The sequence below is a fragment of the Myodes glareolus genome, chromosome 16, assembly GCF_982192425.1.
Source record: "Myodes glareolus chromosome 16, mMyoGla1.1, whole genome shotgun sequence".
In the NCBI taxonomy this organism is placed as follows: Eukaryota; Metazoa; Chordata; class Mammalia; order Rodentia; family Cricetidae; genus Myodes; species Myodes glareolus.
In genome coordinates this window covers 74,375,915-74,400,761 of record NC_142041.1, presented here as the reverse complement: position 1 = coordinate 74,400,761, position 24,847 = coordinate 74,375,915, and the positions used below count along the sequence as shown (strand labels likewise).

The 24,847-nt window shown below is 39.8% G+C and overlaps 1 protein-coding gene across 4 annotated transcripts in view; it reads right to left on the bottom strand.

Moving 5' to 3' along the window:
- LOC125390930 (uncharacterized) overlaps positions 1 to 10,293 on the bottom strand; it is a 37,404-nt gene extending 27,111 nt beyond the window's left edge. For 2 of the 4 annotated variants that reach the window (XM_087897276.1, XM_087897275.1), the window contains exon 1: positions 10,173 to 10,264. Coding sequence is in view for 1 of the 4 variants with exons in the window: in XM_087897271.1 (XP_087753397.1) it covers positions 10,173 to 10,199 (27 nt within the window). In the remaining 3 variants the exon portion in view is untranslated. Of the gene's footprint in view, positions 1 to 10,172 lie in introns of all 4 variants that reach the window. The other 2 variants (XM_087897271.1, XM_087897272.1) reach the window with 2 other exon arrangements.
- Positions 10,294 to 24,847: the final 14,554 nt, after the last annotated feature.

Here is a 24,847-nt window from a genome sequence, read left to right as displayed (position 1 = left end):
TGGATGATCAGCGATCAAATTACTCAAACAGCGTGGTCCTCCCTAGCTCTACCCTTCAAGCTCAAACAGGGTCCTAGTCTGGAAAGATGTATTTTAGTAGACATCTTCCACTCTCCCAGAGCACTTTCTGTTCCTCATCCAAGGTACAGGGTCCTTTGAATGACCATTCCATTACACATTCAACTTCCAGTGTAGCCAACGCTTTGCTTCTTAGCTGGGAAGCCTTGCAGCCAAACAAAGGTCACAGTCAAACAGTGACTGTTGTTAAAGTATAAAAGATGTCATGAATTAGAAAATAATGAGGAGTCGTAGTAGGGCATGGAGTCAAGAAAAAGACTGTGGATAAGATAAGATGTAGTTTTTATCTCAAATAATTATTTTGAAAGGTAAAACTGGCTTTAGGGCCAAGTGCTCTAGAGACTAGGGATTAGTATAACAGCACATCAAGGATTACTCACACCTTTTATCTCAGACTGTACATAATAAATCTGAAAAATAACAGGACTGTTGGGCAGGGCCAGAAATGTTTACACAGATCCGCTATATTGTTTAAACTAGTGTAACTGCAGTGATTTGGTTACATGATAAGGTCAGTACTTTATTCTGAATCATGATTGCCCTGGTCTGTTGACCACAAGAAATGGCAAGTCAGGAAATTTATGGAGTCTCTAAAATTCATTACCTGACTCCTCCTTATTAATAACAACTATTGCCAACGCAGAAAAGCTCTCATCCTCCTTTCTGCCCCTCCCTTTCTATGCTCTGACTACATCACTTTCAAAGTTGGTCAGTGAACTCAATTCCTCCACTGGTCCTTCTTCATTTGTAAACTCCCAGTAAAAGTTAGAGAGATTGGAGGACACTCATTGAAAGGTCTCTTATCCTCACTTACCAGTCAAGGCCCAGCATGAAAGAAGCTGCAGGGCTGACTTCCCACCACTGGGCAGCAGAGGCATTTCTCAGGTAAGTCTGGGCTACAGGAAGTTTTGCTCTCAAGAGAAACAAATAAATCAATTGCACTTGAGAAAAAAGAAATGATTTTTTTTTTCTTTTCAAGACAGGGTTTCTTTGTGTAACAGCTCTAGCTGCCCTGGAACTACTTCTTGTAGACCAGGCTGGCTTTGAACTCACACAAACACATCTGCCTCTGCATCCCAAGTACTAGAGTTAAGAGGATTCACCACCACCTCCCAGATGGAATGAAATTCTTTTTTTTCTTTTTTGTTTTGTTTGTCGAGATATGGTTTCTCTGTAGCTTTGGAGCCTGCCCTGAAACTAGCTCTATAGACCAGGCTGGCCTTGAACTCAGAGAGATCCACCTGTCTCTGCCTCAGTGCTGGAATTAAAGTCATGCACCATGAAATTCTTAATGACCAGGAAACAATGGAGAACAGAAACAAATAAAGACAGAACATTAATGCACTTTAAGAAAATGTTAAAAATGAAACCAGTAAGTGACTTTTTATAATTATAAAAATCATGTATTTTTAAGATTAAAATCCTTGGTTTTTGTCAGCGGGATTCCTTGCCAGCAAGGGGCACTGATCCTGTAGCAGAAGATCCAGCGGAGGGGTAAATGTGCTCCTGACATGTGGCAGAAGGCCAGCAAAAGAGCACAGATGTTACCTGACCCCCCTAACTCCCTGGTCATTCTGCAGGGGCTGCTCCACCCTGCTAAGCCCTCTCACCTCCTATCCCATCCCAGCTTTCACCCAGGAATCCCTTCCCTTCTTCCTCCCTTCCTCAGGGCAATAAAATCCCCCAACTCAGCCTGTTTGGGCGCTGGGACAGGGTGGTAAGTGCAACCTGGCAGGAGGGACTTACTGTGTTTCAATAGCCTGCCTGCAGCAAGGTAGGACTTTTGTCAGCTAGAATCCTGGCCAGCAAGGGGCACTGATCCTGTAGCAGAAGACCCATCAGAGGGAAAGGTCCCTAGCCAACAAGGGAACCTGACCCTGTACCAGAAAATCCATTGGAGAGCATTTGAAGGAAGAGATGGGCAGGCGCCAAGGCAAGAATTCCTCCAACAATCTGAAAAACAACATGAAAACACCAGATCCCAGTGATCTTACAACACAAGGACTTAAACACCCTAATCCAGAAGAAGTGGAAAAAAGTGCCATTATGAAAGCAATAGAGTCCCTTAAACAGGGGATGAATAACTCCCTTAAAGAAATAGAGGATCAGTAAAACAAAAAGTTTGAAGAAATGAGTAAATCCATAAATGACACCCTGGGAAACCAAGAAAAAAACAATCAAACAGATAATGGAAACAGTTTAAGAATTGAAAACTGAAATGGAGGCAATGAAGAAAACACAAACCGAGGGCCGGCTGGAAATGGAAAACCTAGGTAAACGAACAAGCACAACCAATAGAATATAAGAGATAGAAGAATGAATCTCAGATTCTGAAGACACCATAGAGAAAATAAACACTCTGATCAAAGAAAATTCTCATCACAAAACATTCAAGAAATCTGGGACACAATAAAAAGATCAAACCTAAGAATAATAGGGGTTGAAGAAGGAGAAGAATTACAAGAAGACTTACAATGGACTTCTCTATGGAAACAATGAAAGCCAGAGGGTCTTGGATAGAGGTACTGCAGAAACTAAGAGACCATGGATGAAAGCCCAGAAAACTATACCCAGCCAAGTTATCATTCACTATCAATGGAGAAAACAAAATATTCCAAGATAAAAACAAATTTAAACAATACATAGCCACAAATCTAGCCTTACAGAAAGTAATAGAAGGAAAATCACAACCCAAGGAATCCAATATTGCCAACACTGCCTACAATAACTCAGACATCTAGTGACCCTTCACAAGCACAACTCAAAGATGGGAAACAAACTCTACTACCAAAAAATAATAAAAATATGACCGCAGTCAACAACCACTGGTCATTAATATCACTTAATATCAATGAACTCAATTCACCTATAAAAAGGCACAGACTAAGAGATTGGATATGAAAACAGGATGCAACATTCTGCTGTTTACAAGAAACACACCTCAACCACAAAGACAGACTCCTACTCAGAATAAAGGGTTGGGAAAAGGTTTTTCAAGCAAATGGACGTAAGAAACAAGTGGGTGTGGCCATACTAATTTCTAACAAAACTGACTTCAAACCAAAATCAATCAGAAGAGATGGAGATGGACATTTCATACTCATTACAGGAACAATTCATCAGGAGGAAGTCTCAATCCTGAATATCTATGCCTCTAATATAAAGTCACCAACTTATGTAAATGAAACACTTCTAGAACTCAAGGCAGTCATCAAACCACACACACTAATAGTAGGAGACTTCAACACATCTCTCTCACCAATGGACAGATCAATCAGACAGAAATTTAACAAAGAAATAAGAGAATTACTAGAGGTAATGAATCAAAAGGACTTAACAGACATCTATAGAACATTTCACCCAAATAGGAAAGAATATACCTTCTTCTCTGCAGCTCATGGAACCTACTCAAAAATTGACCACAAACTCGGTAACAAAGCAAACTTCCACAGATACAAAAAAATATTAGTAACCACCTGTGTCTTGTCAGATCACCATGGATTAAAGTTAGAATTCAACAACAATGCTATCCCCAGAAAGCCTACAAACTCATGAATGCTGAACAGTCAACTACTGAACCACCCCTGGGTCAAGGAGGAAATAAAGAAAGAAATTAAAGTCTTTCTTGAATTTAATGAAAATAAAGACACAACATCCTCAAACCTATGGGACACTATGAAAGCAGTGCTAAGAGGAAAGTTCATAGCACTAAGGGCCCAATTAAAGAAAATGGAGAAAGCACACATTGGAGACTTAACAGCACACCTAAAAGCTCTAGAAAAAGAAGCAGACTCACCCAGGAAGAGTAGAAGACTGGGAATAATCAAACTGAGGGCTGAAATCAACAAAATAGAAACACAGAAAACAATCCAAAGAATCAATGTAACAAAAAGCTGGTTCTTGGAGAAAAATCAACAAGATTGACAAACCCCTATCGAAAGTAATCAAAAGGTGAAGAGAGAACACACAAATTAATAAGATCAGAAAGAAAAAGGGGGACATAACCACAGACACAGAGGAAATTCAGAGAATGGTTAGATCTTACTACAAAGGCCTGTATGTCATAAAATTGGAAAATGTAAAAGAAATGAACATTTTTTAGATAAGTACCATATACCAAAGTTGAACCAAGACCAGGTGAACAATCTAAACAGACGTTAGTGGCAAAGAATTAGAAGCTGTTATCAAAAACCTCCCTACCAAAAAAAGCCCAGGACCAGATGGCTTCAATGCAGAATTCTACCAGAACTTCCAAGAAGAGCTAATACCTACACTCCTTTATGTTTTTCACAATATAGAAACAGAAGAGTCATTGTCAAATGCTTTTTATGAAGCTACAATTACTCTGATACCAAAACCACATAAAGACACAACCAAGAAAGAGAATTACAGCCCAATCACACTCATGAACATCGACGCAAAAATTCTCAATAAAATACAGGCAAACAGAATCCAAGAACACATTAGAAAAATTATCCATTATGATCAAGTAGGCTTCATCCCAGATATGCAGGGCTGGCTCAACATACAAAAATCTATCAATGTAATCCATTATATAAATAAACTGAAGGAAAAAACCGTATGATCATTTCATTAGATGCTGAAAAAGCATTTGACAAAACTCAACACCCCTTTGAGGTGTTGGAGAGATTAGGGATACAAGGATCATACCTAAATATAAAAAAAGCTATTTACAGCAAGTTGACAGCTTACATCAAATTGAATGGAGAGAAACTCAAAGACATTCCACTAAAATAAGGAACACAACAAGGCTGTCCACTCTCTCCACACCTCTTCAATATAGTGCTTGAAGTTCTAGCAATAGCAATAAGACAACATAAGGGGATCAAGGGGACTAAGGGGCTTCGAATTGGAAAGGAAGAAGTTAAACTTTCCTTATTTGCAGATGATATGATAGTGTACATAAGCGACCCCAAAAACTCTACCAGAGAACTCTTACAGCTGATCAACACCTTTAGTAATGTGGCAGGATACAAGATCAACTCCAAAAAATCGGTTGCCCTCCTATACACAAAGGATAAAGAAACAGAGAGGGAAATCAGAGAAGCATCACCTTTCACAATAGCCAAAAATGGCATAAAATATTTTGGGGTAACTCTAACCAAGGAGTGAAAGACCTATTTGACAAGAACTTTAAGTCTTTGAAGAAAGAAATTGAAAAGGATACCGGAAAATGGTAGGATCTCCCTTGCTCTTGGATTGGGAGGATCAACATAGTAAAAATGGCAATTCTACCAAAAGCAATCTATAGATTCAATGCAATCCGCATCAAAATCCCATCAAAATTCTTCACGGACCTTGAGAGAACAATAATCAACTTTACATGGAAAAACAAAAAACCCCGGATAGCCAAAACAATCTTATACAATAAAGGAACTTCTGGAGGCATTATCATCCCTGACTTCAAATTCTATTACAGAGTTACAGTATTGAAAACAGCTTGGTATTGGCATAAAAACAAAGAAGTCGATCTATGGAATCGAATACAAGACCGGGATATTAACCCACAAACCTATGAACACCTGATTTCGACAAGAAAGCTAAAACTATACAATGGAAGAAAGAAAGCATCTTTAACAAGTGGTGCTGGCACAACTGGATCTCAACCTGTAGAAGAATGAAAACACATCCATATAGGCACAGGAGACCACTTCCTAAGTAGAACCCCAGTAGCGTAGACAATAAGAGAATCGATGAATAAATGGGACCTCCTGAAACTGAGAAGCTTCTGTAAAGCAAAGGACACTGTCAGTAAGACAAAAAGGCTACCTTCTGACTGGGAGAAGATCTTCACCAATCCCTCATCAGACAAAGGTCTGATCTCCAAAATATACAAAGAACTCAAGAAACTAGACACTAAAACTCTAATTAACCCAATTAAATATGGGGTACTGACCTGAACAGAGAATTCTCAACAGAAGAACTTCGAATGGCTAAAAGACACTTAAGATCATGGTCAACCTCCTTAGCAATCCGGGAAATGCAAATCAAAACAACTTTGAGATACCATCTTACTCCTGTCAGAATAGCTAAAATCAAAAACACCAATGAGAGCCTATGCTGGAGAGGATGTGGAGGTAGGGGAACACTCACCCATTGTTGGTGGGAATACAAACTTGTACAGTCACTTTGGAAATCAGTGTGGCGATTTCTCAGGAAACTGGGAGTCAACCTCCCTCAGGACCCAGCAATTACACTCTTGGGAATATACTCAAGAGATGTCCTATCATACTACAAAAGCATTTGTTCAACTATGTTCATAGTAGCACTATTTGTAATAGCCAGAACCTGGAAACAACCTAGGTGCACCTCAATAGAAGAATGGTTAAAGAAGGTGTGGAACATATACACATTAGAGTTTTACTCAGCGGTAAAAAACAATGACATATTGAATTTTACATGCAAATGGATAGAAATAGAAAACGCTTTACTGAGTCAGGTAACCCATACTCAAAAAGAGAAATATGGTATGTACACACTCAAAAGTGGATTCTAGCCATAATTAAAGGACATTGAGCCTATAATTCGTGATCCTAGAGAAGCTAAATAAGAAAATCATATAGTTATCCTCCTGGATATTGGAAGTAGACAAGATTGCCAGGCAAAACTTGGGTGCACGGGGTGGAGTGGGTGTTGGATGTAAGGGGAGATGGATAGAGAGAGGGGAGAAGGGGAGGATTCAGTAAAGCTTGGGGGAATGAGATGGGTGGGATGGAGGAAGGGTGGATATGGGAGCAGGGAAGTAAATATCTTAATTAAGGGAGCCATTTTAGGGTTTGCAAGAGACTTGATTCTAGAGGGGTTCCCAGGTCCAAGGAGAGGTCCCCAGATTGTTTCTTGGGCAGCAGAGGAGAGGGTGCCTGAACTGGTCTTGTCCCATACCCACACTGATGAATATCTTGCTTATCACTATAGAACCTTCATCTGGCGAAGGATGGAGATAGAGACAGAGACCCACATTGGAGCACTGGACTTAGCTCCCAAGGTCCAAATGAGGATCAGAAGGAGGGAAAACATGAACAAGGAAGTCAGGACCACGAGGCATGAGTCCACCCACTGAGACACTGGGACAGATCTAATGGGAGCTCACCTACGCCAGCTGGACTGGGAGTGATGGGGCATGTGATCAAACTGGACACTCTGAATGTGGCTGGCAATGAAGGCTAAATGAGAAGCCAAGGACAATGGCACTGGGTTTTGATTCTGCTGCATGAACTGTCTTTGTGGGAACCTGGTTTGTTTAGATGCTTACCTTTATAGACCTGAATGGAGGGGGAAAGTCCTTGGACTTTCCATGGGGCATGGAAACCTGACTGCTCTTTGGACTAGAGAGGGAGGGGTAGGTGGGGAGGGGGAGGGCAAAGGGAGGCGGGGAGGAGGTGGAAATTTTTAATAAATGAGTAAATAAATTTTTTTTAAAAAAAGATTAAAATCCTTAGCTATGTTGACTCTGTAGAAGAGTAGGCCCTTCCCTAGTAGAGAGAAGGACATTAATAAGAGACTGATTGATCTTCCCTATAGGCACATTGGCTGCTGAGATCTGTAACCTGACACACTGAGTTACAAAGGCCTGTTTCTCAAACTTCAAAGATGACTTAAATGTGTCAAGCAGGACTGAGTATATCTACACAGGAGAATTCAATATTCATTGACTCAAGATAACTTTCTCAAATTGTACAACCACCAATGTGGTCTGTGTTCATTCACATGGCACGAAATAACACATACTGGGAAATTATAAATTAATTCCCTTTGCCACAATTAGGTCCTTTTTCATAGTGGTGATTCCAGAATTTGACTGCCTGCCCTGTTTCCCCTGCAGTGTACACAATAAACTGTTCTTCCTGTTCTGGTCTGGAGACAGATGCCATGCTCACATGCAAATCCTTTTCCTCTAACTGCAATGGACAGTCAGCTACAGGGCTTAAATAGATAATTTTTAAACTCTGAGGTGGTATGGGTATTTAGTTCAAGAATTGTGGAGGTGAAAAAAAAAAAGAATTATGGAGGTGGGATATAGGGAACAACAAGGTCATTACCCTGGAGTTCAAGAGTCTGAGAGATCAAGGCCACCTGAGTCAACAGAAGAGAACTTATCTCAGAAACACTTTTCTACAAGGCTGGAAATGCAACTGTCCTAGAATTAATACACATTTCCAGGGAGAAAAAAAATCTTCACATATTTAGGCATTGAATAAAGGAAAATCTCTTTAATAAGAGCAAGCATCTATCTCTGGCTAATGCTCAAAGAAGAGCCAGCCTAGACATATTTTTCATTCAACATATGCTGTCATCCTTACATTTCTGTTAGGGTCATGCTCCAGGTTACACTGTGAACAATTTCAATAGGGACAGGAGACTGCATGTCTATACATTTAGGCAGATGGGAGACTTACACTCAAAGAGATTCCCAGAATTGTTTCTAAAGTATACATACCAGTGATCTGATACTGCAGAACATTTTTCAGTGACTGAGTCCAGAGGTAAAGGTGTCAGGGAATGAAAAAGACAGGAAAAGTATAAAGTAGAAGAGATAAAAGCTGGCTGGAGTGGGGAGGTTTTTGCACAAGCTATGTCTTATACAAAGCAAGTTCTTTTTGTTGTTGTTGTTTTGTTTTGTTTTTTGGATTTTTTTTGTCTTAGTTTTTCAAGACAGGGTTTCTCTGTAGCTTTGGAGCCTGTCCTGGAACTATCTCTTGTAGACCAGGTTGACCTCGAACCCGTGATCTGCCTGCTGCTGCCTCCCTAGGTAATGGGATTAAAGTGTTGGGATTAAAGGCGTGTGCCACCACCGCCCAGCTGCCAAGTAAGTTCTTAAGAAGAATAGCTTCTTCTATACTACTTTTAGGGGGGAAGTAGAGGGAAATGGGAAAATTCCATGAAGCCAGCTGAATCTATGATACAATGGAATAAACTCTGGAGCAGGTTAATCAAATAATGTTGCACAAGGGGAATACAGGGTATCTCAAGAATATTACTACCATGGCTTTGAAACTGATAGCAATAGCTCCGCATAGTGAGAAGAGTTGGGTTCTTGGGATCTGGAGCAACCAGTCCACAAAGGCTGTGGCCCCAGATGATTACTAGCTCTATATTCCTGGTTTTAGAGAAGGAGCTCTGCTTTATTCTCAATGCATCAAGTCTTGAGGCAAACGCTGAAGGCCTAGGTCCCAGGCTGTTACTAGCTCTCCCAAGAATGTGCTTGCTCCCTGCCTTGCTAAATGAAAGCCTTGCTTGACCAAGTCAGTTTATAATACAACAATATTTTCTTTTCAAATAGTTGTCCCCTGGTGTCACATTGCCCATATCTCAGAACTAGGGCGTTTCTCAATAGAAAACTCGAACTTTAAGGCAGACCAGGCCTTAAGGAGGTTGTGACCTTCTTGAGCAGCCAGGTAGAAGCCTGTTTTTTGATATACAGATAAGGCTAGTGACTGCTTCTAAATCAGGGGTATCTCCTTTGTAACAGTTTGGAGCCAAATACCTGGACAATCCTGGTTTAAAAAAAAAAAAATGTGTATCCTAACACCCTTATCTCTACCAGGCCTCACTCGCTTATACTTATCTTCGCAGTGTTTCAGAAGCAGCCCTCCCTCATCTATATTCTTCTTTGTGAGACTTACTTTCTACTAAATCTTAATTAACTTTTGTAATAACCAATTCTACCCTTCTACATCACAGCTAAGTAGTGGAGTGCAAGAAATGACGTTTACAACCTACACAAAATTAACTGTGAATGGATCTTACATGAAATGTTAATGCAAAGTGCTGAACGTCTAAGCAGATACTGGAGAAACTCGATCTGTTCAAGTTTGACAACCTAAAGCATGTTGTTGTTGACTCCAAATGTTTCTACACATAGGTCTCTGCTCCCAATATCTGCACAGATGTAGCCCACAGAGAAGTTATGCAGAGCCCTGTGCCTGGGTCCAGGAAGTTGTTCGGATTGCTGGGGGACTCACAGGACAGGGACTCTGCAGATTCCCACCCGGGCCCTGTTAGCACCCGCCACACAGGCTCTCGAAACTCCTCATTTGCTCTTTCCCATAGGAGGACAGCAGCTCCTCACTCACCATGTCGTGGCTTCCCAGCTCACCCATAGCCCCTTCACAGCTCCCTGCAGCAGCACAGCAAGCGGAAAAGAAACGGCGGCAGCTCTTCCGCAAAGCCAAGCCTGCAACTGGGCTCCCGGAAGGGCTCTGCACCGGTTCTGACTGGCAGTTTTTACTGGAGGTCCTGATTGGCTAATAAGGCATGAGTGACAAGAGCACCTCCCTTAAGGTTACAGTGCGCTTAAAGACACAGCACAAGGGTTTCTGACCCTCGCCTTCTACTGAGGAGGGAGACCTACTTCAGAACTGTAGAGATGTGAATTTTAATAGCTCTTGCCCTTGGTTTGACTTGAAGACTGTGCTGTATTCCTGCCTTCTATAAGCACATCCCATTTTTTCCTCCTGAACATCAAGTGACTAGCTCGCAGAGTCCTTTACTCAGTGTGGAGTGTAGGATTCCCTGACCCACCCACAGGTGGAAGGGTGCCCAGAAACAATTTTATTTTATTTTATATTATATTATTATATTATATTATATTATATTATATTATATTATATTATGTAATAACAATTTTAAAGAGAGATTTAAGAACACAAAAGGAGATGTTTGGTCTGTGTCTTTTCAATGGAATGTACTTTTTTTTTCAAAGTTTATTGAATTATGAAAGTTTCCGTTTCTGCCCCTCTTCCCAACACCTTCCCCCTCCCCCCTCCCCCTCCTCCCCCCTCTCCATCCCTAAGAGGAGTCAGGGCTTTGGAATGTACTTTTCACTGAATGTACTTACTCGCTAGTCACAAGCACTTAAGTGGTTCTTAAGAGAACCAGGACAGAAATACAGGAAGCATATAAAATAATGATAATAATAATAAAGATGATGATGATGATGATGATGATGATGATGATAAATCTCTCTTGCACCAGAAGCCAGGATGGTGAATTAAAAATTGCTTTCTTCTAGAACTCAAGGCAAGCTCATGACAAATGAGTAATAATAAACAGAGTAATCTTCACGGTAAGTTGAATATTTAGAGAATATTGAACCTAGGAAGAATGTCTTTATGAGCACTATTTTTTCCTCAGACAGAAAAAAAAATGACTGCATTATTCATGGTTCTCTACATGAGCAGGGCTGATAAGAATCAATCTCTTCATATATGTGAATCGATTAGAAAGATTCACAAGTTGTAGTCCACCTAGCCCAACAATTTCTGTCTACCAATGGAGCTTTGAAGAATCAGTAGTTGTTCAAGCCATGAGGCTGGATGTCTCAGCTGGTTTTCTGAACCTCTGGCAGGTTCATTTTTTTACCACAAGGTCTTTACTTAAAATCAAGTAAGTGACACTGTGAAAGAATACTGCGTTGTAGCCTATACTACATATTAACCTTGATATTTGATCTAAATGATAGCTGTACCAATGGCACGATTCTCACAGACAAAAAGACAGACCATAACCACAGAGAGCAACAAGGGAAAAGGACCCTGCACTGTGTGCTCTGCTCTTAGATGAAGGGTCATCAGGAGCTCCATTAACATAAGAGAAAAGCTGCTATTGTCTCTCACTGAACTAGGAGGGAGGCTACATCTTCTTCCATGCAACACCAGAAGGAGCGCATTTTAACTGCCCATGGCTGCTGTTTGTCTTTCTTTTTCATTTTTTTTTTTTTTCTGATTGTTACGTGGGTGTTTTGTCTACACAGTACTGACTGAGGCCAAGATGCCTCAGATGCCTGGGATTGAAGTTACAACAAATGATTATCTATCATGGTGGTTCTGGGAATGGAACCTGGATACTCTGTAACAATACCCAGTGCTCTTAACAGATGAACCATCTTCCTAGCTCCTCTTCTTTTATTAATTTTCTATACATTTTAATTAAAACATATTACACCAATTTCCTTTTTTTTTTTTTGGTCTGTCCTCTATTCTTTTCCACATGCTTCCATTCAAACTTCTTCCAAGCCAACTGTGTATAAAAAAAGTTTATTGAAATATATAAATTCACCCTGTTGAGTCCATTTTTGTTATTTGGATGCTTATGTGCTTATGGTATAAGGGCTGACCATGTTGTACTTAGGGACCCCATCCCAGCCTGAGGCTAATTCTCTCACCTGAAGGAGAATTCCACTTTTTAATATGGTGTCTGACCCAAACTAGGCTGCTTTGTACAGGAAACACAACCAAGAACAGAAAATTTGTATTGGAAAATACTTTACCAGTTAAAAGTAATGAAAAATCTTCCAGAACACCCAGCTTTCCTTTCCAGTATGTAAAGAAGCTCACTACACTCTGTAACTCCAGTTCCAGATGTTCTGACACCATCTCTTGGCCTCCATGCTTACCAGGCATGAGTGTGGTACAAAGACATGCAAACAGAAAAAACAAAAGCATGCACATGAAATAATGACTGAAATTAAATTTGAAAAATAAAGCAGCAACAACAACAAAAAAATAACAAAAGATAAGTTGCACCATAACACTTATATTTAAAGCTGTGGTGGTGCATTTTTTAAATACAGAACTCCAGACACAGAGGCAGGAAGTTAACTGTGAGTTTAAAGGCATGAGCTACAGAGACAACATCAGCCCACCAATAATTTATACCACAATGTTTAAAAAACAACAAAATTGAATAACAAATAACACAGGAGGTTCAGGACAATATTTCTTAAAGTTCTTTTAGGTGGTAGGCCCTTTAAATCCTTCTCAGAAATGTATATATCTGAGCATAGTAGCAGAGTCAAGCCAATCTCCGTGAATTCAAGCCTGCATAGCCTACATAGTGAGTATGATAATAAGACATATCTAAATAACCCAGAATAACACAGACACCCCATATGCATACACATATATTTGAATGTAATTTTGTTTTGTTCTTAGAGCCAGGACATTATTAGAAATTTCCAGCTAGCTTGGAACTCATTGTGTATAGTTTAATGAATAGTATTTATATTAAACTTTTTAAACAAATTCTGGTAAGTATTTTATTCTATATTATGGATTTGCTTATTATTCAAAGCATGACAGCTTTCTATACAAGACGGAGCTTGCAAACAATTTTCTTCATATTTTCTTGTATTTGAAGAGACTGAAAGTGGTGGAAATTTTACACTGTTTACATGCTTTTATATTGTTTTCTTTCATTCAATCACTATGAAATCAACAACAATCTTTTCTTGATATCATTCTATTTTAGAAATATTTTAACTCTTTTAATTTCACTGTTAATTTATTATTTAAAATAAATTTGCAAATTGATCTATTTGAATATGTTGTGTTAATACTAAGACTCCAGTTATGGAAGCTGAAACATTGCCTACTAGAGTAAATATATATACCAGCTACCAGTAAACCAAAGAATTTTTAGGAATGTTTTTCTAACTGATGCAGAGATCCACAGCCAAGCACTCAGGTGAGCTTCCAGGAGTTTCGTGGAGGAGAGTAAGAAAGGATTGTGCAAGCAAGGGGGAGTCAAGGTCATGAGACTGGAACCCACAGAGACAGCTGACCTGGGCTTGCGTGAGCTCAAGGGTTCTGTACCAACAGCTAGGGAGCCTGAATAAGGACCAACCTACGACCTCTGCATGTGTGTGACCGCTGTGTAACTTGATGTGTTAGTGGTGCTCCTAGCAGTGGGATCAGTACCTGTCCCTGGTGCTTTAGCTCTCTTTTGGGAACCTATTGCCCATGCCCGGTTCCTTCTCCCAGTTTTGATGTAGGAGGAGGAAAATAGTGGTCGGTTAACTTATTCTCTAATTCTTGTGAAATAAATAATATTAAATGAAAAATAGCTGTTCCTGACTGAAGACCAGCAGCTGTGAACTTCCAGGGGGTTTGGAAGCGTACCAGGATCATCCAGGCCAGCCAAATTAGGCTCGTGTTGACAGGGTGCCGTCCACTGTAAAGATAGAACATGAGATAGAGGTCGTGAGAAAGCAGGGGTATAGCAGGAGAGGGGCAGAGGGATGGAAAAATGCACAAGGAAGGTTCCCTTAGGAGAAGAATATCAGCAACTCTTTTTCTGGCCCAGGGAGGATGAGGAAGGGCTCTTTCTGACAGGAAAATTTTTTCTTACAGTCTTCTCACTGAAAAAATGTGTACCTGGGGTTTCCTGAAACATGTTAGCCTCAGTGAGAACCATGGAAATCATTTGTTGCACGACTCCCCAAATGAGTTCTACTCAAGTACTCATGGCTCTGAGTAGTAAATAAATAAGGATTTAATAGAGTGCATTGCATACTGGTCCCTTTCTTGTGTGCTCATTGTATCTAGTTCTTGCATCATTCCTGTTATCACAGCACAGCTCGACAAGGATGGCAGTGCTGATTAAGCTTGCCTGGGGAAAGACATAATTGAGAAAATTCTCCTTGGGGAAGTGAGAAATCCCTTTTGATATTAAGAAATTGAGTTTTCTTTCAACAGTGTCGAGGAAATGGCAGATCACAGACTGTGGATCTAACCTGCAACAGAGGCCATGATTTGGCTGACAGTGTTTCTGTGCTATTGACTGGATTGAAGAAAACAAACGACAGCAGACAAATTTCAGAGAATCGTATATAAGGATGTAACCTGAAATTAAGATTCCCAGCACTGCTTAATACATAGCCCTCTATCTGTTCATTAGGAGGAAGAGATGGCTACACTTGGAAAAACCAAATAATTTAAGTAGATAAACATTTGTCAAGCATATTAAAAGTATAATAAAAATGCAAATATACACAGAAGTCTAAAATATGTAATATGAAACAGGAGAGAAAAATAGCTTAGAACTGTCTGCGTGACTCTACAGTCTGCTTATGTCTCCTGACATACAGTGTCTACAGTGTTCCATTTCTGTTATGTGATTTATTTCTTTGAAATGTATAAAGCAATGTATTCTTTTAGGCTTCAACATGCATTTATTACATAATTTCTAATTCTATTTTTGCTTATACACTTACCACTTTCATATCTAACAGGTCTGTTTATTTCTAATCAATTACTCTCTGGTTTGTTATTATGTTTTATTTTATGTACTATTACAAGAATCACACCAAAATAGTCAATTGCATGATTTTTAACATCACAAATCAGTTCTTAAAAAATGGGCTGTGCATTTTTCACCTGTTTTGTCTAGTAGTATCATTGCTATCCTTTCAGAATAACTCCATTTTAACTCCCACTATGTACACATATGTATATGTATATAAGAATTTGTGTGTGTGTGTGTGTGTGTGTGTGTGTGCGCGCGCGCGCGCACGCGTGTGTGCGCATGCACGTGCGAGCTTTACCTGTTCTTTATGCAGGGATATCTGGCTAAGCATATCTGTGCTGATTTTATCTATCCGTATAGGCACTAAAGACAACTAGAAACTGAGGTAGAACTCATTTTATGATGTTGGCATGAGTGTGATGGGTAATGAGACTATAGATTTTAGTCTTGGAGAATGAACTCTTTATAATTTATCCTTATATTCTAGTTATTTCATACACATTGTTTATAATACTAATGATTTAATCATGAGGTTTAAACTTGTCGTACATATATCACTAGGGGAGATTACACAAGTGAAAGAGTGCATTTTCTCAGAATAAAATTTACCTCAGTTGTAAAGATAGTCTAAAGATAAGTTTTCAAAGTAAATTACTAGATTCTACGAATTTGTTTACTTTAATTTGTATAAACAAATTTACAGGTGTGTCTGATTGTCTGCATATGGACCATGTGTGTTCTGGAGCACTTGGAGGCCTCAATCAGACATCACATCCCTTTGAATTGGAATTACAGGTAGTCACATGTTACTTTGTCAGTGCTAGGAAGTAAATTCAAGTCCTCTTGAAAGAATAGTAAATGCTTTATATTCTGAGCTATCTATTTCTTCAGACCTTTTTTAAAAAATGAGGTCTATAATGTATGTTTAAAGATTTTTCTGCCTTATAAAATATTTCTAGATGAATGTTGGGCCAAATATTAGAAAAAAGGTACAATCCTTTTTAGTGGAAAATTTGGATATGATTGATGTGGATTGCATGTAAATGGACCAGGTCATGTACACATTTCATGAGAATAAAGAGAGGGATATAATATATCTGACAGTAATGTATAAACATATTCAACTAAATCACTATATGATTAATGGGAATATGATTATAGTAGAAATGGAGTACAGGATTTTTTATAGTGTTGGCTTCCAACCCGGTTTCATGCTGTGAATCTAACACTGAGCAACAATCACTATCCTGATGGAGAAAAATGGTAACAGAGCAGAATAACAGCCAGAGAACTATTAGAATGCAGTAAAGGGCAATGTCTTCAGGTAGTTCCCTGGAGTCTGAGGCACCCAGAGGACTTTTAAGACAAAGTTCAGTAAATGCATGAGGAAAACATAAAGATATCTTTAAATGCAAATGCATATGGTTTCCAAAAGATATGCTTGCAAGATACACTGAACATAACTGAAAATTTGCACATATGTGTACATGCCAGAGAATGCCAAGCATAGCTCCCCTCCCCCAACAACATGTGGTTCCTGAGATGCAGGAAGCATTTCCCTCCAGGCAACCCAGTGGCAGCTAAATGAGAGTGTTACTTGAGGGCCAAGGAGAAAACACTTACGTGCCCTAAGGACCACGTCTATGGCGTCTGCATACGCATTTGGCAGTGTTCCAGATGCTTCTGGCTATGGCAGTTCTACCCGTGCGCTTGTTCTCCGTGTTCTTTTCTCCTTCCACACCCGTGGCTTCTGAAAATATTGATGTGCTAAATGATAATTTGAGTCTGCATGGTCTAATACAGCTGACAGGTATTGAGGCTGTAAAACTAGTTATTGGAAAAAACCTGACTAATAAAAGAATTAGGAAAATTTGAGAAAAAATGCAGAAAGTGTTTTTTTTACCTGATTATAAAACTTGCTAAAAGAATGATAACGAAACAGAAAAGAATTTGGCTATGATGAATAAAGTTTCTGAGGAACCTAGGACTTTTAGAGATGACTGTCTATGGCCTTGTAAATCAAAATTAGAATTGTGAGGAAGAACAATGGGAGACGTAAGACAATGAAGTAAAACCCACTGACTTATGCTTCTGTAAACTGCAAGTAGTTAACCTCTGAGGTGAAAGGCTCAGAAGTTGTTTTATGATTAACTCAGCTAAGAATTATGAATATAGTGGCTGGAATGGGGCTTGGGAACTGGGAAAATGTCATGTTGAATGATGATGTACTGATTTCAAAGAATCTTTGTTCTTCTTGTGAACTGCTTTTTCAAGGTAATGATTAACCTGTGACAAGAAAAATCATTTTTCTTTTGTAAAATTTATAATAAAAGACTGAGGTTTGAAGCTCAGGACAGAAGAAAGAAGAAGAAGCAGAAGTAGAAGGACTTGCCCTGATAGCCTGCCAGCTGGCAATAGAATGCTGTGTTCGTGTGCTTGTTTCATCTGCCAGACATCCCAGATTCAAGGCCCACTTCTCTGCTGAGGTTGGTCCCCAGCATACACACACGCACACACACACACACACATATATATATATATATATATGAAAATATTACTAAATATGTATAATAATAAAAATATGGTACCAATATAAAGACATCCATCAGTGGAATAGAATTTGGGGATCCACATATAACCCTACAATCCACAGCCATACAGTCACCTGATATTTGACAAAGAGGCCAACAACACACCTTGATGAAAGACAGCATTTCTGTGGAATATTCCTTACAGTGTGTAAAGGAATGTTGCTGTAGTTGTCTTAATAACCATTAAACTTGCTTCTAATCACTTATCAATCTCTTTTATTAAGCGCATAGACTTCTGTCCTTACTAAGTTAAGAAAGTAAACTTACTAATTAAGTTTCTCATCAGAGAAACTTATGTTTGCAGTAGATGGTGATAGACAGAGACTGACAAATGGTCTTTGCAGAATGTTCAATCCTAAATGAAAGACCTATCTCATACCCTCGCCTAAGGCTAAGGTATCATTCCAGAAGATGGAACAGAAAGACTGTAAGAGCTCGAAGTCATGGATAACTACAAGGAAGCAGTGTTCAGGGCAGTTGCACATATGAACTCCATAGTAGTTGTAATAGCTTGTGCAAAACCTAGGCAATCTTAAGTCACAGGAAAATCCTGAATGGAGAGGGGAGGTGAACCTGAACTTCCACCGTTACTGAGGAGTTATTAGCAATAATTGCTCCTAGGAAAGGGAGAGGTAGTTATTTTTAATGGTCTACATAGGCCCTGGTATGTGGCCCATGCTCCACTAGGTGGCAACACAAATCTGACTCCATGAAATTTAGAAAAGAACCTGAGGATACAAAATGATGAGATGAGAGGGGGGGGGGTGTAATCAGTTAGGAACTATGGGATGGATGAGTTCAAAATACATTGTGTGGAATTCTCTATGAACTGAAAAAGTAATGCAAATCTATACAAAGTTCTGAAACACTTAAAGTAAAAAGAGGATAGAGAAAAAACCTAGGAATTAAATTGTGTTCATACATAAAATTTTAATTATAGAAACATGGTGTCCTTTTATTTCAATAAAATAAAATATTTTTTTTGAAGTGCATTAATGACTATATTTTGCTTTTGCTAGGTTTAGGCATATATTTAATAGCAAATTTCCAATTGCTTGTAGATTGGTTTTCCTACATCAAATATCCGTTCAATTGTAACAACTACCTGTTTCCTCCCTACTACTGTTGTGGTTATTTGCATTTATTTTTGTGTCAGTGCTAGACTATTTCAGTGTTTAAACTATTTCAGGTTTAAGATTTATTATTTTCACTGTTTAAATTATTTTCATGTAATGCTCAAATGATGGCTAACAAGAGTATTCCTGTGACTAAGAGAACAAGGAGGTGGTAGGTCATGTTCAAGGCTGGATTCTTTTGAATGGAAACTCCCTGAAGTACCACAGAGAGAACTTATACATTGTTCTTTACACTCATCATGAAATAGAGCACTTTTAAAATTAGCGGAAGCTCCCAGAGTGTGTTTTTCCTCCAAAGGGACTAGGTAGTGGTTCTTCATCAGAAGCATCAGAGTCAGAGTATTCAGTATCTTCTCTTATCTTCTCCTTCAATCTTTCCCTGATGTACTGGTCTAAAAAATTGATACTGTGTTGCAAGTACCTGGACCCATTGTTCTTTATCTCAGTCTTCAGAGGGAGACTGAATCCTTAGAGGGAGGCTGGAAATGGACAGTGGTATACTCAGTGTCACATTTATATTTTTCCTGGTCTTGAGTTCCTTTCTGCATATAGAAAAGGTTGAATATACAATTGTTTGGTAAAATATTCATGTAGGTACACAAGTTCCCCACTTTTCCCGAGACGCCATGCAGGGCTGTTCTGCTTCCTGGTTCCACTGCATCAGCTTGAGGGTGTGGCATAGAACTGCCCTCTCCTGTTATGTTAATTTCACCTACGGCCCAAGGGTGTAGCTCAGAGAGAACTCTTCTATCATGGTAATTCCACCTGCAAGCAAGGTTCTCGCCAGCAGGCAAGGTTCCTGGGTCAGCTTTTCTCTGAGCCTGAGCACACCCACCTGGCTTCCTCTTTTCTCTGTTCAGCTGCTGTCCGACCTTGGGTGCGGCCCCCTGACTTTTCTCTTTCCTTGATACTGATGGGGGGCTGGTGTCTTTTTGCCCCACAGTATATATATCCGACTTATGCTTAATAAAGCTGCCATTTGCCACTTGCTCTTTGGCAGATGAGCCGGTCTCTTTGTGTGTGTGTCGTCTGTTCAAACCCCTAGGACATGCGTCCGTTCTCGTGGGCTCGAGTCAGGAAAGCGCGCGCCTGTTTCGAGGTTCGGGTGTCCACAGAAAAGTGCGGAAGCTTACATATTCATTTATCTTTTTGTTTTGTAGTGCATATCTTCAAACCATTCCTTTTCTGTTAGTAGTAACCAGATATTGACACAGAAAAAAATGGACACTAATGATCATAGAATGATTACATGCCCTCATGAATGTTTGGCTACTCACAATTATTGGCCTATCATTAAGAAGTGAAAATAGGGGGTTAGAGAGATGGTTCGGTGGTTAAGAACACTGATTGTTCTTCCAGAGGTCCTGGGTTTAATTCCCAGCACCCATATGGCAGTTCACAACTGCCTATAATTCCAGTTCCAGGGTACCCAACAATAAATGGTCCAAAACCCACTATCTTCTACATAAAATAAAATAAGTGAAAATAACCACATGCATACCCACAGCTACCATCTCAATACCCAAAGATCTACTATGTACCCACATGTTCTGACTTTAGCTGGTGAGTTCCTTCATTACTCCCACCTACCTGCTCTGCCATATCCATATGCGTAGGCATAGCTAGAGACTATGGATCATATTGGCTTTGCTGGTGCAAGTCCAGTCAAGAAACTCATGAACCAGTTTAACATGGTCTATTTAACCTAGTTCAGGCAATGTAGTTCTGACATTGGCCCAGTCTAAGGCAGAGTAGAATATGATATTAAACACACAACCAAAGAAAGAAGCCCACCTGTCTAAAGATTAATGAAATAGAAACAAATAAAACAATAAAAGGAAACAATGAATTTAAGGACTGGATCTTTTTGTTTTTCAGTTTATTTTGGGATAGGGTTTCTTTGTGTAACAACCCAGGCTTTCCTGGAACTCACGTTGTAGAACAGTCTGGCCTTGAAATCACAAAGATCCACCTGTCTCTGCCTCTTAAGTACTGGGATTAAAGGTGTGTATCACCTCTACCAATCTCAAGGACTAGTTCTTTAAGAAGATAAACAGACCTTTGACCAACAAGCTAAAAGAAGAGGTAGACATGGAATCTTTACTCTGGGCACCAAGAAATCTAAAACATAATAAAAGAACGCTTTCACAGCCTTTGTTCTGTGGATGGAGAGGTGCCTTAGAAGTTAGGAACATTGATTGTTCTTCCTGAAGATCTGAGGTTCAATTCCCAGCCTCGGCATAGTGGCTCACACCAGCCTGTGACTACAGTCATAGGGAATTTAGTGCCCTCTTCTGGCCTCCAAGGGCACTGTATGAACACAGTGCACAGACACACAAACAGGCAAAAGATCAATACACATAAAAGTAACAAAAAATAACTGTATTAAATGAATGCATCACTGAAGCACAATTAATAAAAGCTCAGTGTCAGAAATTGGGTTTAACATGAAGATCTGAAAAGCGAAACAGCCAGCCACTGTCTCTTACTTTGACCTGAGTCTGAAATGGCAATTCTGCCTCCCGGAAGCTCAGAAAGAGACTGTGTCTGAGAGCTGTCTCCCCCTGTATTGTTTTTCTTTAGGGTTAGGATTAAAAGTGTGTACCACTGGGATTAAAGGCATACACCACCTGATTTTTGTGGCAACTAGTGTGGATACTGAGACTAAAGGTGTGTGTTTCAATAATCTGGTCTGTAAGTCTGAACAGTGCAATTGTTTTACTCTGAGATCTTTTTTAAATATTTTTAAAGATTTATTTACTTATTATGTACACAGGGTTCAGCCTCCATGTATGCCTGCAGACCAGAAGAGGGCAACAGCTCTCATTACAGATGGTTGTGAGTCACAATGTGGTTGCTTGGAATTGAACTCAGGACCTCCAGAGGAGCAGTCAGTGCTCTTAACTTCTGAGCCATCTCTCCAGCCCTATTCTTTATACAATTTTTATTTATTAAAATACAATCAAAATGTCATTACACAACATCACATACAGTTTTAAAAAATCAAGTGCAGACATCTCTTTATATTTTTTGTTATGGTTTCTTTTTTTTTTTTTTTACAAATGTAACATCGGTTTTTATTTATCTGTGTTTGTTTTGTATGCATATCTTTGTACCCATATCAGACCTGATGAGCATGGAGGCCAGGAACTGGTGTCAGAACACCTGGAACTGGAGTACCAGAGTATAGTGAACTTCTTTACATACTAGGAAAGGAAGGTGGGTGCTCTAGAAGACTCTTTACTACTTTTAACTAAAAAGTCAGAAAATTTTCCATTTCTGTGCTGGTGTGGGATGATTGTCTACACTCTGTCAATTATATTTTAAATAAACACTGATTGGCCAGCAGCCAGGAAGGAAGTATAGGCGGGACAACCAGTTAGGAAGTAGAGGTGGTGCAATGAGAAGAGGAGAATTTTGGGAAGGAGGAAGCCCATTCCTCCCCAGTCCTGTCCAGACACCAAAGAAGCAGGATGTGGTCTGCCTCACTGAAAAAAGTACCGAGTCATGTGGCTAACATAAATAAGAATAATGGTTAATATAAGTTATAAGAGCTAATACAAAGCCCGAGCTAATGGGTCAATCAGTTTATAATTAATATAGACCTCAGCGTAATTTTCTTTGGGGGTTACTGGCTGTGGGAATGTGGGTGCAGTTTTCCAGGTTACTTCCTGCTTGTTGGGGGTGCTGATAATTTTATGGGGACCTAAAGAAAATTTTGAATTATTATTAAGTCCTGAGTGGAGTATCCTGTGAGTCTTGATCATCTCAGGCAGCAGTCTTGAATCTGTTTTGAATGTAGAACTCAAATATCTGGGCCATCTCTTCCTACTGGAGATTTCTCAGGTGGTCTTCCTTGATCACACCTGATTTTTCTTAACTCAGAATGAATGCATAGCCTCTCATTTTCTGTGGAAACAAAATCAAAATCTCTTGCCAAAGTTACATACTTTTGACTTCAATTTTGAAGTCAAGGTAATTTCAAAAATACCTATCTTGTATTAATTCAGCAGCACTTATAAGCAAATATCTTTTAGCAGCTGTTGCTCCTTCCTCAGCATTCAAACAATTCAAAGAGAGCATAGTAGCAAACAGTATCCAGATTCTCTGTGTATTTTCCATCTTTATGTGGCTTTACATTAACTTATATTTCTTTTACTTTTACTTTTTGAGACAGGTTCTCTGTATATCTTTGGCTGTCCTGGAACTCCCTCTGTAGACCAGGCTGTCTTTGAACTCATAGAGATCCGCCTGTGTCTGCCTCCCCAGAGCTGGGATTAAAGGTGTGTGCTACCACACCTTAAATTCTCAGAGGTCTGTCTGACTCTGCATCCCAGGAATTGGGATTAAAGGTGTGTGCTACTACACCTGGAACTCACAGAGGTCCATGTACCTCTGCCTCCCAAGTGTTGGGATTAAAGTTGTGTACCACCAAACTCAACTACTCTCTTTTGTTTTTATTTTAAGGACTTTAACCTTTTTCTTTTCTCTTCCAAGCCTGCATATATTTTTAACTCACTGTAAACAATTTAGAGCCTTTCTTCGTCTATGAATCTCTCTTTTTCTGACCACATGAGCCTTTAATTTGCTAAGCAATATGGACTAAAGCCATGGCTTTGATGGATAGATCCAGCTCATTCCTTAGCTATCTGAGATTCCAGGCTCATGGTGGAGGTACTGGCTGGAGCCATGTTTATTGCCACAATTCTATGGCATTTCATGGTCCTTGCCAGCAAGCAAGCTGCAACAGTGTGTCCACAAACAACACTCAAATGATCTTTCTGTAGCCAGACCTCCTGCCTCAAAGAGTCAGAGTTTGCACTGCCAGAACAGTCCAGAAAGCAGGCATTTTAAGACTGCACAGCTTTTTTTCCTGCTATCACTGAAAACTGAAAGCATGCAGTCTGCTTTTATCAACACCATTTAAGTGTTTTGTGGCAGGAACTCTTAAAGAGCTGGAGGGTTTTGCAGCTAAAGCTGAGTCAGGAAGCCTCTCTTAAATGAGAGTGCTTGCCTCTAGCAAGCAGAGCAGATCTGAGAAATTTCTGCTACCAAGAAGCCATGCTTTACTCTATTCTTTTTCTGTCTAGAATTACTTCCCAAGCTCTCTCAGGTTTTACATGGGCACAATTCTGTGAGAATAATGGGTTAATATAAGTTGTAAGGGCTAATGCAAAGCCTGAGCTAATGAGCCAATCAGTTTATAATTAATATAGATCTCTGTGTAATTTTCTTTAGGGGTTACCAGCTGTGGGAACTGGGAAGGACAGAAACCCCCTATAAAGCAGGCCTTTGTGTTACACTGTGCTGTGCCCTTTGTTTTAAACATTATTTCAATACAATGTTCTTGACTACTAAAACAATTACAGGAAAATACTTTGCTAAAAATTTTCATGTTGTTTGAAAAATGAGAGGAGAGAGAAGAACATTATTTTTTTTTTTAGTAAATTTTATTAAATTATAAAAGTTTCCATTTCCGCCCCCCCTCCCAACACCCTCCCACTCCCCCCACTCCCCTCCTCCTTCCCCTCCGTCCCCCAGGGCAGTCAGGGTTTCCTGCCCTGTGGGAAGCTCCAGCTCCCTCCCCCTCCCTCCAAGTCCAGGAAGGCGAGCGTCCAAACAGACTGGATCCCCAAAATCCAGCATATGCAGAGGAAACAGGTCCCAGTGTCATAGTCAATGGCTTTTCAGAAAGACCCCGGGCCAGCCACAGTCAGAGAATCCGGCCAAATTCCGAGAATCTGGCTAGATCACGTCCTCGTTCAGTCCCAGTCCGACTGGCCCTGGTAAATTCTCATCAGATCCGTTCCCTTGTATCAGTGGGTGATAGCATCCCTCACAGTACTGATTTCGTCTTTCATGTTCCTCCTCCTTCCGCTCCCCCTCCGGACCTCGGGGGGCTCAATCCGGTGCTCCAATGTGGGCCTCCGACTGCATAGCCGTCCTAGAGAAGAACATTATTGATGGAAGTTTTATGTTGTCTGAAAAGCAAGAGAA